The 19142-nt window shown below is 34.2% G+C and overlaps 1 protein-coding gene across 3 annotated transcripts in view; it reads left to right on the top strand.

The window, feature by feature from the left end:
• LOC144972259 (uncharacterized) overlaps positions 1–19142 on the top strand; it is a 54384-nt gene that overhangs the window by 16896 nt on the left and 18346 nt on the right. For all 3 annotated transcript variants that reach the window (XR_013645325.1, XM_078913308.1, XM_078913309.1), the window contains exons 9-19: positions 949–1048; positions 1497–1633; positions 2871–2970; positions 3417–3553; positions 4964–5069; positions 7440–7579; positions 7996–8107; positions 10763–10905; positions 12548–12641; positions 15818–15969; positions 17005–17107. Coding sequence is in view for 2 of the 3 variants with exons in the window: in XM_078913308.1 (XP_078769434.1) it covers positions 949–1048; positions 1497–1633; positions 2871–2970; positions 3417–3553; positions 4964–5069; positions 7440–7579; positions 7996–8107; positions 10763–10905; positions 12548–12641; positions 15818–15969; positions 17005–17107 (1324 nt within the window). In the remaining variant the exon portion in view is untranslated. The remainder of the gene's footprint in view (positions 1–948; positions 1049–1496; positions 1634–2870; positions 2971–3416; positions 3554–4963; positions 5070–7439; positions 7580–7995; positions 8108–10762; positions 10906–12547; positions 12642–15817; positions 15970–17004; positions 17108–19142) is intronic.

Raw genomic sequence — 19142 nt, 5'->3', positions numbered from 1 at the left:
TAATATAATAATATAATATAATAATAATAATAATAATAATAATAATAAATAATAATAATTAATAATAATAATAATAATATAAATAATAATATAATAATAATATAATAATAATAAAATAATAATAATAATAATAATAATAATAATAATAATAATTAATAATAATAATAATAATAATAATAATAATAATAATAATAATAATCATCATCATAATCATAATAAAAATAATCATAATAATATCCATGATGATATTATACTTTATTCATTAAAAAAAAAGACGGAAATTCGTTTACAGACGTGGCATGCATAACAATGTATAGTCTAAATATATCAAAGTGAAATATGTTGTCCCTATGACCCCTAGTTTGAATGTATATGTAATTGCAGAAAGTATATAAATATATAATTAAGAATTAATGGAGACACTTAATAGAGCAGGTCTATATTAATTATATAAATTGTGGTAGATTGTTATTATGGCCTCTTATCCGAGCTTGTGTGTGTATATTTAAAATATATAGTATTTAAGTAATTCACAGTTGCGCATTAGATATTCGAAAACTATCTGGTAAAAATGAATTAAGATGAATTGTTGTCTTTGTTTTTATTGATAAAAGACGACGGCTCCTCGTAGAGAACTTAAAATATTTGTGAAGGGGGTGATTTCCATCCTTCATAACTTTATCCTGTTTACTAAGACAAAATCTCTTGAATAGTTTTCCACAATTGAAAGTGGGTGGGTATAATTCCTGGTATTATTAATTATACCATCAATTTTCTTATTGTGGCAAATTGAACTAGGATGAGGTGACTTGCTCAATGCCACATAGCGCAGCGACAGGTGATAGAACTCGGTACATTTCGGGTATCTTCGAAGAAAAGATTGTACCGCTGAGCCACGTTTTTTTTTCCATATTGATATTTATAGAACTTGTCTGAATACTCAAACAGAACCGGCTGAAATGTGTACAGTTGACGACATCACCAAGTGTATCAAACCTATGGAGAACGTGACGGAAGCAGAGAGAATGGACTTGAGTCACACATGCCCGTAAGTATTGTTGGAACTCGATTACCACCACCCCCCTCCCCCTCCCCAATCCACTTTTGGTGAAAGTAAAAGTTTATTATTCCTTCACTGCTTCTATCACGTATGGAATACAGCCACTCCTCGGAATGACAATCTGTCAACGTCCAGGAAAAGGATGAAGACTGAGTTGATCCTTAACAAGTTTACTGCCGTAATCGGGAAAGACATGTATTTAATTTGGTCAGAATATTTGGAGGACGAGTTCTCTGGTCAACTATTTGAAATTCATGTCTTTGAAGAGCAAGCTAATTAACTGGTTGAAATGAATGACATTTCGTGAATGGTGAAAAGCTAATATTTTATATTTCTAGCGATTTTGCATCAAATCAAATGTTCCGATTACATTTAATCTCCGAGAAAAAATACATTGTCAGAGACAGATGACATATTCAAATGTTTTATTCCATAGGATACTTGAAGATGTCATCAACTGTTTGTTGAAGGAGGTGGACACGTGCCCTAAATTTCTACAGACCCAAATTGAAGCTCAGATAAATGAGCTGCGCAAAGTTCAAATGATTTGTCAAGATAATGGCGGTGTATCCGGTAAGGCCTCATACCATATCATATCAAATCCCTATGTTAACTCTCACCAACAATTTTAGAACTTCCCACTGAACGTCACACCCAATCAACACAAGTATATATATATATATATATATATATATATATATATATATATATATTATATATATATATATGATAAATAATAATAATAATAATAATAATATAATAATAATAATAATAATAATAATAATAATAATAATAATAATAATAATAACAGTAATAATAATAATAATAATAATAATAATAATAATAATAATAATAATAATAATAATAATAATAATAATAATAATAATAATAATACAATAATAATCATAATCATAATCATAATCATAATCATAATCATAATAATAATAATAATATTAATAATAATAATAATAATAATAATAATGATAAAACAAACATAATAATAATAATAATAATAATAATAATAATAATAATAATAATAATAATAATAATAATAATAATCATATTAATAATAATATCATACTTTATTCGTTCAAAAAAAAAAAAAAGACGGAAATTCCTTTACAAACGTGGCATGCATAACAATGTATAGTCTAAATATAAAGTGAAAAATTTATGGCGGCAGTGTAATATCAAAGTGAAATATGTTGTCCCTATGACCCCTAGTTTGAATGTATATGTAATTGCATAAAATATATAAATATATAATTAAGAATTAATGGAGACCTTTAATAGAGCAGGTCTATATTAATTATATAAATTGTGGTAGATTATTCTTATGGCCTCTAATCCGAGCTTGTGTGTGTATGTTTAAAATAAATAGTATGTAAGTAATTCACAGTTGCGTATTAAAAATTCGAAAACTATCTGGTAAAAATAAATTAAGGTGAATTGTTGTCTTTGTTTTTATTGATAAAAGACGACAGCTCCTTGTGGAGAACTTAAAATATTTGTGAAGGGGGTGATTGCCATCCTTCATAACTTTATCCTGTTTACTAAGACAAAATCTCTTGAATAGTTTTCCACAATTGAAAGTGGGTGGGTATAATTCCTGGTATTATTAATTATACCATCAATTTTCTTATTGTCGCAAATTGAACTAGGATGAGGTGACTTGCTCAATGCCACATAGCGCAGCGACAGGTGATCGAACTCGGTTCCTTTCGGGTATCTTCCAAGCAAAATTGTACCGCTGAGCCACGTTTTTTTTTTCCTATTGATACTTAAAGAACTTGTCTGAATACTCAAACAGAATCGGCTGAAATGTGTAAAGTTGACGATATCACCAAGTGTACCAAACCTATGGAGAACGTGACGGAAGCAGAGAGAATGGACTTGAGTCACACATGCCCGTAAGTATTGTTGGAACTCGATTACCACCACCCCTTCCCCCTCCCCAATCCACTTTTGGTGAAAATAAAAGTTTATTATTCCTTCATTGCTTCTATCACGTATGGAATACAGTCACTCCTCGGAATGACAATCTGTCAACGTCCAGGAAAAGGATGAAGACTGAGTTGATCCTTAACAAGTTTACTGCCGTAATCGGGAAAGACATGTATTTAATTTGGTCAGAATATTTGGAGGACGAGTTTTCTGGTCAACTATTTGAAATTTATGTCTTTGAAGAGCAAGATAATTAACTGGTTGAAATGAATGACATTTCGTGAATGGTAAAAAGCTACTATTTTATATTTCTAGCGATTTTGCATCAAATCTAATATTCCGAATATATTTAATCTCGACAACTAATACATTGTCAGAGACAGATGACATATTCAAATGTTTTATTCCATAGGATACTTGAGGATGTCATCAACTGTTTGTTGAAGGAGGTGGACACGTGCCCTGAATTTCTACAGACCCAAATTGAAGCTCAGATAAATGAGCTGCGCAAAGTTCAAATGATTTGTCAAGATAATGGCGGTGTATCCGGTAAGGCCTCATACTATATCATATCAAATCCCTATGTTAACTCTCACCAACAATTTCAGTACTTCCCACTAAGCCGACACAAATATACATTTCTCTTACCCAAATAGAAAAGTAACAAGTACGTTATATATATATATATATATATATATATATATATATATATATATATATATATATATATATATATATATATATAATGCACTTGTTACTTTATATAAATATATATATATATATATATATATATATATATATATATATATATATATATATATATATTTATTTATGTGTGTTGGTGGGTACACGAAGGGACGAAAGTGCTCGATAATGATGGTTAGAGCTAATATAAAATACAAATGGGATCACTCACTTATATGTGGCCAAAACATATGTTTCTGTGGCTTTCATCCAAGTCGTCGGTCGGCATATGACAATATGCCATCTGACGACGTGGCAATATGCCAACTGACGACGTGGATGAAATCCACAGAAACATATGTTTTGGCCACATATAAGTAGTGATCCCATTAATATTATATATATATATATATATATATATATATATATATATATATATATATATATATATATATATATATATAATGAACGTGTGTGTGTGTGTGTGTGTCTGTTTGTGTATGTCAACAAAATGACATCTATAACACAATGCCACGTTTTTACCTATGAAAATATCCTTTACTGTATCTGATGTGCAAAGAAATCAGAATAAGAAAACTGTTGTTTGCACCGTAACGAATGTGACAATTGTCCTATGAAGATGGTTTGCACAACCATATTGTATTAGTAGTTTGATATTTAATGTATGGACAAATATGTGTACAACGTTCTCTCGTGCGGAAAACTTCATATTCTAATTCGTCGTACCAACTGCATTCTTACATTCTTGACCAATTCATTGCCGGACCCTGGGAAGACATGTTTATATTAGGCCAGAAAGTCATCCTTCAAATATGGATCGATTTAGATTACCGTCATATTGGCGAAAATCAAACCTCTGACCTCGCGCTGTCTTCTTTGAATTTCCAGGTTGGAGAGATTTTGCCAAGATAAGAGTCATTTAAATCGATCCCTATTTGAAGGACGACTTTCTGGTCTAATACAAACCTGTCTTTCCAGGGTCCGACAATGAACTGGTCAAGAATGTAAGAATGCAGTTGGGACGACGATTTGGAATATGAAGTTTTCTAGAGAATGGATTTATACTGCTTGAAATTGCTGTATTTTTCGTTTCGAATCTTACTCCATACCATTGCTGAAGATTAACACTCTTCGGTGTATATGCAAGATTATGCATGGCATATATTTTTCGAAAGCTTAAATTCTGTATTTTAAATTTTTTGATCTACAATTATTTTAAAACTTTAAACTTTTTAACTATGAATATTTAATCAGCATCTGGAGGAAGTTCCATGTGTACAGCTGATGACGTCATGAACTGTCTCGACTCCGTGGACACCATGTCGGAGACTGAGAAATTGGACTTGGGTCATTCATGCCCGTAAGTATTGATGCTATCTATTTGTTTAGCCAGTTAACTGTCGTACTCTGGAAAAACACGTATTTGAAATTTGGCCAGAAAACTCGTCCTTCAAATATCGATTGATTTAAATGACACTCATATTGGAAAAAACTCTCAAACTTCGCGAAGACAACCTTGAAATTACAGGCTTGGGAGTTTTTACCAAGATGAGGTTCATTTAAATCGAAATATTTCTCAAGGACGAAAATTTCTAGTCAAATTTTGAAATTGGAGTTTTCCCAAAGAACTGGTAAAAATACTGGCCAATGTTGTCCACCAAAACCAATCGTAACCATTACATAAAACTATGAATACCTTTTAACGTCGAGTGTATTAGAGAAATATATTGATAACTAGTCCTGTTTGCAGAGGTCTAATTTAATTTCAAAGAACTGAGTGGCGCCAGTCTCATTCAGCCTATAGAAGGAATGCAATTTACGTCGCTCAGTATTATTTAATGCCAGTAATTTTTATGATTAAATTCAATAAACGGTATCAATTAGACTATTAAAGTTTATGGTTAGATATAGTTTTGTGTGGCGGTAGGTTATATCCGGCTGGCGGATGATATGAGTTTTAAAAATAAACTAAACGCATAGCATCACGAATATTAACCCCCAATTTACTCACTCGGACAACATGGTTAATTCCTGTTGACATCAGACGTCTTGTTTAATGGATTATCTATATTCGTCATGGAATGCCAAGGCGACGGGATCTCATCTGAAGGGGAATTTTTCTTTTAACAGAATCACTATTTTGAACTCTAAATATGAAACCCATCGTTTCAACATGGTGATGTGTCATTGTCACCCAGGTCACGAATGGCAATTTGAAATGAGGATTGTATAATAATGAAATACGTGAAATTTTAAGTTCTCTTATTTTTCAATATATGATTATTTGCCCAATGTGGCTAAATAATTAGTAGTCCTTCAGAGCGAATAGACAGACTCATAGAGCAGGAGTTTATCTCAATTTCTATAGCGTGAAAAGGGCAATAGCAATTAATTGTTACATTACTAAAAAACAAATCGACGACAGAGAAATATTTATTTATGTTTCTACTGCGTTTTATTGTATTTTCTGAAGAAGGGTTTTGGGCCCGAAACGTTCCGTGTTTGGTATTTTGTTCTTCTTTGAAGTTGTTGTATTCGTTTTTAAAAAAAACTTTTTACAAGAAGATGATCCTCTGAACCGAGATGATTGGAGATGTGTCATTAATAATGGCAATCCTGCAAAATAAGGATTAGCTGAAAGAAGAAGAAATGCTGAAGAAGAAGAAGAAGAAGAAGAAGAAGAAGAAGAAGAAGAAGAAGAAGAAGAAGAAGAAGAAGAAGAAGAAGAAGAAGAAGATTTTAGAAGAAGCAAGAAGATAGATCATGACAGAGAAGAGAAAGGAGAAAAAAGGTAAAGAAGGAAAGAAAGAAGAAGAAGAAAAGAAGAAAAGAAGAAGAAGAAAAGAAGAAGAAGAAGAAGAAGAAGAGAAGAAGAAGAAGAAGAAGAAGAAGAAGAAGAAAAGGAAGAAGAAGAAGAAGAAGAAGAAGAGAAGCAAAAGAAGAATGAAGAAGAAGAAGAAGAAGAAGAAAAGAAGAAGAAGAAGAAAGAAGAAAAGAAGAAGAGGAAGAAGAAGAAGAAGAGAAGAAGAAGAAGAAGAAGAAGAGAAGAAGAAGAAGAAGAAGAAGGAAGAAGAAGAAGAAGAAGAAGAAGAAGAAGAGGAAGAAGAAGAAGATGAAGAAGAAGAAGAAGAGAAGAAGAAGAAGAAGAAAAGAAGAAGAAGAAGAAGAAGAAGAAGAAGAAGAAGAAGAAGAAGAAGAGAAGAAGAAGAAGAAAAGAAGAAAGAAGAAGAAGAAGAAGAGAAGAAGAGAAGAAGAAGAAGAAGAAGAAGAAGAAGAAAGAAGAAGAAGAAGAAGAAAGAAGAAGAAGAAGAAGAAGAAGAGAAGAAGAAGAAGAAGATGAAGAAGAAGAAGAAGAAGAAAGAAGAAGAAGAAGAAGAGAGAAGAAGAAGAAGAAGAAGAAGAAGAAAAGAAGAAGAAGAGAAGAAGAAGAAAAGAAGAAGAAGAAGAAGAAGAGAAGAAGAAGAAGAAGAAAGAAGAAGAAGAAGAAGAAGAAGAAGAGGAAGAAGAAAGAAGATAGAAGAAGAAGAAGAAGAAGAAGAAGAAGAAGAAGAAGAAGAAGAAGAAGAAGAAGAAGAAGAAGAAGAAGAAGAAGAAGAAGAAGAAGAAGAAGAAGAAGAAGAAGAAGAACTTTTTTTACAATTGACAGCTTCAAGCAGCTTAGTATCACTTTGACCAGAGTATGTAGTAAATCGGTGTTTACCATTACACAATCGTCCTCTGTCTATTGCAGGAAAGTAGAAAACGCATCAAACTGCCTGCTGGACAAGAACAAAACATGCCCATTGCACATACAAACTCTGGTGTCTAGAGAAGTACAGAAGCTTAAGACAAACCTGGATATGTGCAAAAATAATGTTGACATCACCAAAGGTCTTGATTTATATTTAGGATTCTTTTCCAACAACGTTGGCAGTATTTTATCATATACTTTTGAGAATTTGTCCTGAAATATTGATGCTAATGATCATGATGATGATGATGATGATGCTGATGATGATGATGATGATGATGATGATGATGATGATGATAAATAATAAATATATGAATGAATATATGATATATAATAATAATAATAATAATAATAATAATAATAATATAAGATAATAATATAAAATTAATAATAATAATAATAATAATAATAATAATAATAATAATAATAATAATAATAATAATAATAATAATATAAAAAACAGGTATTTTAAACGTCATAGACACGTTTTCTCTCGTCAACATCATTCTTTCGTTTGCGATAAATACACTTTTCATTTGATAAAATATGTAAACAGGAGCTGGGGAAGATTCGGTGTGCCCGATGGATCGTTTAAGGGAATGCCAAAAACCTCTTCAAAACAAGACTGAAGACTACAGAGGGATTGAGTTTGTCGAATTCGCCTGCGTGTAAGTCTGTCCCATAGATATAGAATGACTAGATAGCCAACGAAGAGGAATTTCCCATGTGTCGATCAGCTGTTATTTCTGTGTCATACCGGAAGTGGCTATTTTCGTTTGATGAAGAGAAAGATCGAGCTATCCATACACTCTTCTTGTCTGAGGAGTATCGTTTGCTATATTCCCTCGTCTCGATTCAAAATTAATCGACCTTTTCAACATATATTTCTCACATAATTTTTTACTTATATTTACAAATCCCACATGCTTCATAAATGTTGGGTTTATAGATGCAAAAATCGAGATGCGAATGATAGCATTTGCAGTTTTCATAGATAATATTAAACTACGGAAGTGATAATGAGTATTTCTTTTTAAGATATCAATATCGCTGCTGATATTGATATCGATAATGTCAGATATCGCCCAACACACAGTAATTTATAGAGAAGTAAGAGACACTAGAAAAACACTTGAGATTTAGACCCAGTAATCTTTTAAAATGAATATGGCTCTGTGCATATCGGAAGTCATCCTATTTTAACAAACGCTCACTTTGTTTACAGTCCCTTCCTTTATGTTCACGGTCTGTCCTGACGTTAGACTCACATGTCAATGCGACGCTAAGATGACTTTGTATCCAATAATATTTTATAATACATCGGAGATTTGAAACTGGCCACATAACCACCTCCCCCCCCCCTATCTCTCTCTCTCTCTCTCTCTCTCTCTCTCTCTCTCTCTTCTCTCTCTCTTCTTCTCTCACCTATCACTATATATCATCTCCTCTTCTACTTTTTTTCTCCTCACCCCTCTCTCTCTCTCTCTCTCTCTCTCTCCCTGTCATGCCATTAATCAACATTGAGTGGTGTCATTAATTGGATAGGTGCGACGTGTGAATATATGCAGGTCTGACATCCAAACACACTACTGGGCTAGTTTAACATTGTTGTAATGGACAATATATTGCGTCTTTTTTTTTGTTGTTGAGATTTCCATTACAACAATGAGCCCATAACGAATTAGGTTATCAGACCTGTAAATAAGTGTACGTCGGATAGGTGACAACGATGCATAATCAATGGGAGATGTCATAAATTGGATAGGTGACAACGATGCATAATCAATGGGAGATGTCATAAATTGGATAGGTGACAACGATGCATAATCAATGGGAGATGTCATAAATTGGATAGGTGACAACGATGCATAATCAATGGGAGATGTCATAAATTGGATAGGTGACAACGATGCATAATCAATGGGAGATGTCATAAATTGGATAGGTGACAACGATGCATAATCAATGGGAGATGTCATAAATTGGATAGGTGACAACGATATCCAACTCTGGCTTTCCGAATATTACTTTACTCGACTCAGGTGTGAAAGAAATACTTGGTTATATGAAATTATGTAAAGAGGACAATGGCTACTATAGAGAATGCACAAAACAGACGGATTTAAAATGTATGAGAAAAAAATTAGTTTAATGTAGTCTAATGGCGATATAAAATACACATTGCCAGATTAAAAAAAAATATTCCCTTTATTCATCTCTACGGGGGAATTTGTCCCTGGGGTCTATTCCACGGCAAGTGCAGCCCCGCAAATTAAGCTAGGGAGAGGTGACTTGCTCAAAGCCAGCAGCGGGTGCTCGAAATCGGTACCTTTCGGGTACGATGCAAAGGTCATACCGGCTGAGCCACGCTGCTCCATTTATTTTCATATCGTTCATTTTATATCAAACATTTTTTTGTAGAATGCAAAACTTTATTGCAAATATAAAAGTATACAATGATGTTTCTTATGAAAGAAGTGCGGCTATATGATCTTGTGGTATGATACTCGCATTCGGATCGGAAGGTCCTGGGTTCGAGCCTCGCTCAACGCATAGTTGAATCCTTGGAAAAGGCTTTTTACTCAAAATTCTCCCACTGTACTCAGATGTAAAATGAGTACCAGTCCGTTAACAGTGTTGTCTTTGTCGGAAAAAAATTGTAATATCGCTTAACAGGCGTCATGTCCCGTTCTAAATATTACTTGTTGATGTTGGTCAGGGACCCTTTGAGATTGCACTATATAAAACACTCAAGTTTTTATGAACGAGGTATGTTAACTGACCTGTTTCCATTAAATGTCTTTAGTTAGACTAAAATAGGCATGTAACAGAAGGGCATGTGTATATGTTAGTGTGTGTCTCTGTGTATGTGTTTGTGTTTGTGTATGCGTTGTGTGTGTGTGTGTGTGTGTATTCTTAAAATAGTAAATATTTGTGAATGTGGCGAAGGGATGTTAAACGACTTAAAATTGTGAAGCGACGCTAATCACTTTTTTGCATTTGTGAGGCTAGCTGAGAAAAGTCGGGAAGATGCAGCAAGCTTCGATTCGAGATATGAGCCAAAATCAAAGATAAAGTGTTTTCCATAGCAACAAATTTTACTCAGAAATAAATTCATAACTTGGCTTTTAATAGACATAGAAAGAAAGTTTAAAGTGGTAAATGGTCAGAAAGATGTGGTCTACACCACTGTATACATAACTTTGCGAAATTTGCGCATCTTTCCGGATTTTCTCAGCCAGCCACACGTTAATCATTCCCTCTTATTGTATAGCTTTAAGAATGAATACACAATTACAACTGTAAAACTTTTGTTTTCTCAGGGCATTGGAGGACGCTGTAAAATGCGTTATGGATGCAATGGCCCCATGTGATGACGTCACAAAACAACGATTTCAGGCCACCTTGGACGACCTTCAAGGAGACAGGGCTTTGTGTAAATATAATAAACATAATTCGGGTAATGGTACGTATATCGTAACATGTTATAACTAGATAGTGTAAATGTTGTCGCTCGAAGCTCAAAGAAATGAATAACAATGTGAAATTGAATGTAAGTTTCAATTTAATATACGAAAACAGATAAAATGGACATTTCGGGTTTCCCATTTATCAAATAATACCGAATATTTCACTGCTGTCAATCTAGTTTTTCAGGAATGTATTTATGTTTTCATTGTTTTTTGTTGTCGGCTGAAGAAAGTTTTGAACTCGAATCATTCCGTGTTCGGTATTTTGCTATTTAATGATTTTTATTTGCAAAAGTAGAAGTGAACACAAAATAATCATCCACGTGAAATAGTTTTCCCATTTGGTTAAAAAAGTTGCACATTTCTCGACATTCGCTGTCAACAAATTCACCTTTCTGTTGTTGTCGTCGTCTCTTCGATCTTTATCATGCTCTGGCATTCAGATCTAGAAATCCTTCTAAAATTTATATCGCACACCATTAACCCTCTCCCTACCAACTACAGGAAAATCGTCACATTTAATACGAAACAATGAACATTAATTATTAAGATTTTTGTTTTGTACATCAAAAAATTGGAAGAAAAATCTTTGTTTAGTTTATGAAAAAAATAATGTCATTTTGTAGAACAAAATTATGTTTGACATCCTTTTAGGTTTGAGGTTAAGAAAATCAATTTTATGTGTTGGTTATGAATGCCATTTTGTGGGAAATACTGAAAAGGGCTGGCAGGAGAGTTAACATGCCAAAACTAAGTTGTGAAGAGCCGACAAGATTGCTTGGACATTTGGAAACTGAATAAAGTGTAAACAGGGTGGCTAATATTTTTGACATATCAAAATTGTCATTCCTTCGCGTTTTTTTTTGAGTGGGTCAGTTGAAGAATTTCCAAGGCAAGGACGTCCATATGTAAACCAGTGTGGCCGCACTGGGTGGTTGATAAACAGGCTGCCCTGTGGTTGCAAGACTTATGGGATGTATTGTTGAGCGTTCGGTCACCTGGATGTTTTTTTGTGAGCTCATTGTTCACGATTCAGTCAGAATCAGCCAAACAGCCAATGAGGGAGAACAATGTTGAACCTTTGATGTACCCGTCCTGTCACCAGATACAAATCCCATGGAACAAATGAGGTCTCAAATTTAAACCCTTAAAAACTGCCCAATTCCAAGAAGAGACAACGCTGAATTGTTTGCTATTGTAACTGAAGTTTGAACCGAAATAATTACCGAAACTGTTTACAATCGACGAAGCGTTGAGGAAGGCCCTTGCTTGGTGCTGAAGGGGCCACATAAAATATCAATTTAAGAAACTAGGGAGCAGGCACCGGTGTAAGATAAAGAACTGAACAAGTGTGTATGAAAGTTGCCAGACAAAGCAAGAAAGAAGAATACAAGACAAAAACCCTTAAAATATACAAAATTGATTACTATAACCATTTCTGCTAAGGTGCGATTATCAGTTTTAAAAGTTGTTATTGTTGTTGTACAGCAATGGTGTCCTTATCTGTCAATAAATCTGTTTTTATTAACTTGTACAATTCCTCTTTCAAATGGTATTTTACACGTGTGGATTTAATTTGTATTTAAAGAGTGACATAAAACAAAAATGTACCATTTTTTATAATTACCGTATCTCTAGATACCATGTCGTGTTCGGCACAATTTATATGGGACTGTAACAACGATAACAGAAACATGATAACCCAGCCAAAATATAGTGTGGAATATTGCAGGTAAATGAAAGTTGTTTTTTTTTTATTTTAAAAATATTTAAGTTGAAAAGCTTTTACTTCAAAAATCGATTGATTACAGTAACTCTCTGATTCTCCAAAACAAACATTAGACTTTGCAGGAGATTTAAAGACGATTTCTTTGGGAAGTTGGGGGCAACTCCATGTCATGGCCAGTCCTCAGAGCCATTAGGCTCCTGGAGCCGGAGTTTATCCCGATTTATATCACGTCAAACTGATAATAGAAATTGCTTGATATCCTTTGGATAGGACGCTAGCCTTTTCAAAGTACTTTCCGCAAAATCTAATAGACCCAGCTACCCAATCATTGCTGGGTGGACAGGAGGTCCAGAAAAAATCTCGACTGCATCCAGGATCGACCTTGATCGATGTTATCTTTGCGTGTGAATCGAGTGCTCTACCAATTAAACTATCGGGACACCCCCCCCCGCCCCATGTGATGGGTAATTGTAGTTAAAGTTGTCTGGCCAAATTTAAAACAAATGTTTTTTTTTCTGTGTTTTGCCAAATGTTGAGTTTGATTATTGGTTATACTCTTGTCAAGAACTAATGTGAGTACCTGATTTTTCCAAACGTCTTAAGTCACCTCCTAATAGCAAATGAGTTGACGATCTCAAGCTATTTTTTGGACTTCATCGAATCACCAGACACAATTGGGAGTTTCAGAACACTCAGGGTATCGTTCTATGAGACTCGCAAGACAAGTATTTTCCTCTTGAAATCAATAAGTGTGCGGCTATGTGGTCTTGTAATATCACCCTCGAGTAATCCTCAATAGACTGTGTTAACCAGACTATAAACGTCCCAGGATTTACATGGTTTTGTGTATAGGTCCGTTTTACTTTTGGGTGGATATTTTGTGAGCTTCTTAGCCAAGCGCACACTATCTATAGACTGTATTTGTAGCATTGACAGGATTCCATACATGGAGGATAAAATTCCCTTTTTAAACAATCAGACTGACCCAATGCCATGGCCTTCCCCATTTAAAAAAAAAATTAGAACAAAAAAAATTAAACTTTTATATAGAGCAATGTCCACTAAACGTACTCAAAACGTTTTAAGAGAGTCCCTGGCCAATAGCAACACGTAACATGTGTAACGAGACATGACGCCTGTTAGGCGGTATTGCAATGTTCTCATACAGTCACAACGAAATTAACGGCCTGGTGATCCTCTTACACCTGAATACGGTGAGATAATGTGAGTAAAGAGTCTTTTCCAAGGACTCAACTATGCTCTGAGTGAGGTTCAAACTCAGGTCCTTTTGATCTGAAAGAGAGTGTCACACCAGAAGACCGCATAGCCGTCTATATTAGAATCATGATGTCCTTTTTTACAGATAGCATGCGCTTAGCTAAGAAACTCAAAACATTGCCATCCGGAATTATAACGGACCAACTCACAAACCTATGTGTAACCTTGAACGTTTATAGTCTAGTTAATCGTAGCCATTGTTACATATTGCCTGACTCACTCACTCACTATCCAGCGTCGTCCTCATTGATGTTGGCTGCCCGCAATTCGTTTGCCCTCAATTTTCCACTGTATCACATCTTTCATCAGCGTGCATGGGTTTCGGCATATTATATGACCGAAAGAACTGAGTTTTCTCCTTTTGATGACATTTAATAGCTCTGACATGACTTCCAGCTCTTCTAATATGCTTTTATTTGTTATTTTTTCCCTCCAGCTTATCCCCATTATCCTTCTGTAAAACCACATTTCAGCAGAGTTCATACGTTTCCTGTCTTTGTTCTTGAGGGTCCATCCTTCTGTAAAACCACATTTCAGCAGAGTTTATACGTTTCCTGTCTTTGTTCTTGAGGGTCCATCCTTCTGTAAAATCACATTTCAGCAGAGTTTATACGTTTCCTGTCTTTGTTCTTGAGGGTCTATCCTTCTGTAAAACCACATTTCAGCAGAGTTTATACGTTTTCTGTCTTTGTTCTTGAGGGTCCATCCTTCTGTAAAATCACATTTCAGCAGAGTTTATACGTTTCCTGTCTTTGTTCTTGAGGGTCCATCCTTCTGTAAAACCACATTTCAGCAGAGTTTATACGTTTCCTGTCTTTGTTCTTGAGGGTCCATCCTTCTGCGCCGTAGGTCATCTATGTCCACACCAATTCTTTTACAAATTTTATTTTCAAATTTTGTCCTATGGATTTGTCTTTCCATATATTAATTAGAGAGGCCATTCTTTTCTTTGCCATTGCAATTCTGTTAATTATATCATCGAGCAATCGCCATTTTGCGTTGTAATGGGTCTTAAATATTTAAAATGAGACACAACTTCAGTCTCTTCGCTTTTAATGAATATGGCTTGATCTTTAACTTCTCCGATTTGCATGTATTTTGTCTTTTTTGGTATTTAGTTTTAGGCCTTTTACCTCACCTGCCTTGTTTATATCGTTAAGGAAAGTTGTTGCTTCTGTGTGGTGGTTAGTTAGGATTGCCATGTCATCTGCATATTTGAGATTTGATATTTTTCGACCTCCTATTTCAATTCCAAAATTTTCAGCAGCAGATTCTCTCACTATTTGTTCAGTGTATGAGCTGAATAGGTGTGGTGACAGCTTGTTTTAAACCTGCTCCTATAGTGAAGCATTCGGTGTTTTTGTTATTCCAGAGAAATCTAAGTTCTTGGTTTGTGTATAAAGATTGTATGAAGGCAACAAGATGTGATGGGAAACCCATGTCGTGTAGGTTGTTCATGTTCAACACTGTCAAACGCTTTGCTGAAATCTATTAAGATGATATTTGCTTCTTTGCTAATTTCACTTAGTTTTTCTATGATGACACTGACCAAAAAAAATGACGTAAAAAGACAAATCTTTCATCACAAAAGAAAACAAATCGTGAGTTGCATTTAATAGATCAACCAATAGAATCACTTGTTTCCTTGAGCTCTACCAACGACGACAACCCACTTGGCGCTTCACAAACCTTAAAAATAAAATCAAAATATAAATCCCCGTAGGTCCTAGTGTCAGGCTATTAGTTAACGATGGCTACGGGTTAATACAGTTTAATGAGAGTAATCAATAAAAGCGGATCTCAAAAATCACAAACAAACAAATAAACAAACAAACAAAAAAACAAACCAATAACAAAGACCCGAGTGACGTCAAGTTCATTCTATCTATAACTTGTTTCAGAGCTGATCTACCTGTAGCCGAATGTGAGATAAAAAGGTTGTCGGGCTGTCCTGTTAGTCTCGAGTTGGAGATGACGGATGGGTTGGAACAGGATCACCACCGTTGCCAACGAGTATTGCTTGGACTCAACCCTACATCAACAAACAGCAATGGTAACTTTGATATTTTTTCTCTCTTTCCATTTCATCCATGATTCAAATTAACCAGTAGATTTTTGACCACCAGTATATTTTTGACCAATCAAAACATGGAATTTGTGACACACCTTCACACGTGCTCGGACTAATATATGGTATTGTGTTGTTTATAAACAATAATGTGAATGAAATTGATCTCTCTCTGATCGCTGTTATTGCTTTTATACTGCCAGATGGGTGACTAGTTATCACACAATTTACTCGATCGTATGATAAGTTTACACATGTTTTCTGTGTTGGTTATATTGATCAAGCGGTACAACAGTGTGAGTATTTTACTTAGACATATGCCATCGATAGTAAAACCTGGGTAGTTTGCTATGTTTTTCAATCACTTCCATTGTTTACATTATAACGACTGTCCGAGAGGCGTGGTTATCTAGGTGACTATTGTGTCCATTTCTTCATTGTAGTCATGAATGAAAATGTTGCTGCTTGAAGCTTGAAGGGAAAAAATAACGATTAGTGTTGAATTGTACGGTATTAGACGAAGACAGACACTGTGGACGTTTCGGGTTTCCCCTTTATCAACAAAACACGATGACTAAAACACTAAGGATGAATGAGATTTCTGATCGGGGAAATGTGTCTCTTGGGTCTATTCCCAGGGAAGACTGGAATAACCCAGGCCTCAGTCGCAGTGCCGCGCCACAAATTGAGCTAGAATTGACGTTTATTAGGCGATTTTATTTTTTTTCCCGTCAAAGGTAACGTTGTTAACTGCAAGATATCCCTTTTACACATGAGTACGGTTCATGAATGTGAGTCAAGAGTCTTTTCCAAGGACTCAACTAAGCGCCTCTCAGAATAGGTCTCGAACCCTGAACCTTCCGGACCGAAGGTGAGTGTTCTCCCACAAGACCGCAAAGCAGCACAAGAGTGTAGTGTACTGCTATTGTATGAATGGTTTTCAACTGACGGAATCGCGTCAATCCACTTGACCCAATTCCTCTTTCAAACATTACGACGGTTATGTCTTTCCCCCATCAGCAATAAATGACGAGACATGCCCAGTGGAAGCAGTGTTGAAATGTCTTGCTATTCTAAAGCAACACTCGGAACCAAGTATGGAGGAGTTAACTGAATGGTGCAAGTAAGTGTTTTTACTCATATCATCATTGGACTCATTTGGATAACAATAATAATGATAATAATAATAATAATAATATTAATAATAATAATAACAATATTAATAATAATGATAATAATGATGATAATAATAATAATATTGATGATGATGATAATAATAATAATAATATAATAATAATAATAATAATAATAATAATAATAATAATAATAATATTAATAATTATAAGATAATAATAATAATAATAATAATAATAATAATAATAATAATAATAATAATAATAATAATAATAATAATAATAATAATAATATAATAATAATAGTAATAATAATAATAATAATAATAATAATAATAATAATAACAATATTAATAATAATGATAATAATGATGATAATAATAATAATAATTATGATGATGATAATAATAATAATAATAATAATAATAATAATAATAATAATAATGATAATAATAATAATAATGATAATAATAATAATGATAATAATAATAATAATAATAATAATAATAATAATAATAATAATAATAATAATAATAATAATAATAACTACAATGATGTATTATTTTTGTTGAGCCTCTTCCATATCACTCAAAACTGCTCAGATCGCTTTAACAGGGCATCAACAATTCAATTTGGAAAACAACAAAGTCTTTAGATGGTCCAGAGAGTCGGAATATTTCTAGAAAAAGATCGTCCTCCACAAGAGTTCTTTCCTTGAATTAGAATAAATTTTCCATCTGATGTAAGGGAGATGACCATTGAATGTGCCCAATCAAATGTCTAGTCACAATGTTTAAGCCCTAAAACACACATAACAAAAAACATGAGCTTTTATATAGCGCAATATCCACAAAACGTGCTAAAAAGCGCTTTACAAAGGGTCCCTGGACAACAGCTACACGCATCATGTAGAACGAGACATGACGTCTGTTAGCCGATATTACAATTGATTTCGGACAGACGCAACGCTGTTAGCGGCCAGGTATTCATTTTACACCTGAGTACGGTAAGAGAATGTGAGTAAAGAGCCTTTTCCAAGGACTCAACTATTCGCCGAGCGAGGGTCGAACCCATGACTTTCCTATCCCAAAGTTAGTGTCATACCACCAGAGTGTCATACAACTAGCCACAGGAGATAAATATGGAGCACTTTCCTATTATGTGTTTTTACTATTTTGATTATTAAATATATAAGGATAATTTGTGAGCCTTTCCTTGTCTTTGACGTCATTTTCTGGTCGGTGTCAGGCCGTAGCCATCGTTACTCATAGCGTAGCCGTCGTTATGTTATAGCCTGATACTGAAATCCAAAAGGACTGGCAGTTTGACGTCATTATTTGGTTTTTGCACCGCCTAGTGAGTTGTCGTTGGTAGAGCTCATGGAAACAAGTTATTTCATTGGTTGAACTATTGAATACAACTCACGATTTGTTTTCTTTTGTGGCAAAAGACTGGCATTTTGACGTCACTTTTTGGTCAGTGTCAGGCCATAACTTTACGAAGGCCACGCTCATAGCCACAAAAGAAATCAAATCGTGAGTTGTAGTCAATAGTTCAACCAATGGAATCACTCGTTTCCTTGAGCTCTACCAATGACAACTCACTTGGGCTGCACAAACCTAAGAAAAATGACGTCAAACTATAAGCCCAAGTGGGTTTTTCCAGTTAACATTTATATATTTAAAAGATAAAATTATGTCCTTCCGCCAAGCACGACACCATAAGATATCGTCGCCTAGTCATTCCACGAAGGAATATAGATAATTCATCAAACAAGATGTTTGATGTCAACAGGAATCACCCATGTTGTCCCAGTGAGGAAATGGGGGGTGAGGGGTTAATAATCTTGCCCAAGGTAGAAAAAAAACAAAGTTTCAAAGTTTCAAAGTTTATTCAATCTTAGGCTTTCGCCAATAAATCAACAATTTGAGGCCAACATACATGAAAGTGGAAAAAAAAAGAAAAAAAAAAAAAAAAAAAAAAAAGGTAAATGGAACCAAAAAAATAAACTGATACACCACACAA

Source organism: Berghia stephanieae, chromosome 5 (assembly GCF_034508935.2).
Source record: "Berghia stephanieae isolate SIO BIC M18660-M18661 chromosome 5, UCSD_Bste_1.3, whole genome shotgun sequence".
NCBI classification, from domain to species: domain Eukaryota; kingdom Metazoa; phylum Mollusca; class Gastropoda; order Nudibranchia; family Aeolidiidae; genus Berghia; species Berghia stephanieae.
Note: the sequence above shows the minus strand (reverse complement) of the source record. Positions and strands in the feature narration are given on the sequence as shown.